The sequence below is a fragment of the Solanum tuberosum genome, unplaced genomic scaffold (genome assembly GCF_000226075.1).
Source record: "Solanum tuberosum cultivar DM 1-3 516 R44 unplaced genomic scaffold, SolTub_3.0 scf00246, whole genome shotgun sequence".
Taxonomy (NCBI): domain Eukaryota; kingdom Viridiplantae; phylum Streptophyta; class Magnoliopsida; order Solanales; family Solanaceae; genus Solanum; species Solanum tuberosum.
Genome location: NW_006239169.1, coordinates 783,060 through 784,212, shown reverse-complemented (window position 1 = coordinate 784,212; position 1,153 = coordinate 783,060). Strand labels below are relative to the sequence as shown.

The 1,153-nt window shown below is 40.2% G+C and overlaps 1 protein-coding gene across 1 annotated transcript; it reads right to left on the bottom strand.

Moving 5' to 3' along the window:
• Position 1: 1 nt before the first annotated feature.
• LOC107062593 (glutamate receptor 2.2-like) lies at positions 2-1,111 on the bottom strand. The gene has a single exon (XM_015313408.1). The coding sequence runs from the start codon at positions 809-811 to the stop codon at positions 2-4; it is 810 nt and encodes a 269-aa protein (XP_015168894.1). The 5' UTR covers positions 812-1,111.
• Between the last annotated feature and the right edge of the window lie 42 nt (positions 1,112-1,153).

Genomic DNA, 1,153 nt, shown 5'->3' with positions numbered 1-1,153 from the left:
GTTATTCAGCTGAAGAGGTTAGTTTTACCTTAGAATTGATCTTGTGAACAAGATCATCATAGTTTTGAGAAGTTGGGCTATGTGCTATTGGAAATGGAATAAATTCGTAAGGGACATCATATTTCAAAGATAAGATGACTTCTTTGAAGACATCTGGCCCTAAACCAGTTGTAATTACTGCTTGTGTCGTTGGATCTCTTTCCACTTTAATGAATTGCTCCAGCCCTCCTTTGTCTGGAACTCCAACCCTTAACTTCTTCCCACTTGTGGGTATTTCCCAGCCTCTCGGAACAATAGTAGATTCACCAGGCCAAATGATGACCCCTAGTTGCTTATTATTAGTTTTAGCTGTTTTACCATTCATCTTCAGTTTATGCGAAATGCCATCCTTCTCTGTCCAGAATCCAACGACTTTCTCTCCTTTCCCGATTATATTCACAATCTGATATGGGTACGGCTGCAGTTCTCTATCAATGATACGGAAATCACCACTTAGTCCTGGTTTTAGCTCTGTGTTTTGCATAGAGTCAATGAGCAGAGATCCCACTTCTGAGGTTCTAAGTGCATCTAGGTCTGTTAAGTTCTCTCTAGTGTCTGGTTTCTTTAATTTTGGGATAGCAGTAGTGCCCACTTTCTCTACTGCTTCTGCTAATAAGGTGATGCTATCATATGCCCATAGCCCGAAAACATTGAGTTCTACTTGGTCCATGTCTGGATACTCTTGACGAAATCTCTTTCTCCATCTCTTGGTGAACATGTCAAGCTCATTTGATCTTGTAACATAAGATTTTACACCCAGAACACCTTGCATTGATGACTCAATTACTGAAGTATCTACCAGGTTCCATAGGGGCTTTCCTCATAGATTACTACAACCTCCCTCCAATTATAGTTTTTAACAATTGCTGCAATGGCTTTAGTCTGACTGGAAGAAGGAAGTGCTCCTCTGATGAAGAAGGGATTTTCCTTGACTGTAAGTAAAGGACTTGTTGCTGGAGAAATTATAGGGACTTTTACTCTGTTCCCTAAGTCGATCACAAAATCAGTTTGAGTAGACATTTGTGGCCCAAAGATAGCTTGCACTTGGACATCCTTTAGCAAGTATATGGCTGCACATACACAATCAGACTTATAAGTAATTGTCTGAACATCT

Bases quoted from the DNA above. Each gene is read 5' to 3' on its own strand.
- LOC107062593 (XM_015313408.1), bottom strand. From the start codon at position 811: ATGCAAGGTGTTCTGGGTGTAAAATCTTATGTTACAAGATCAAATGAG.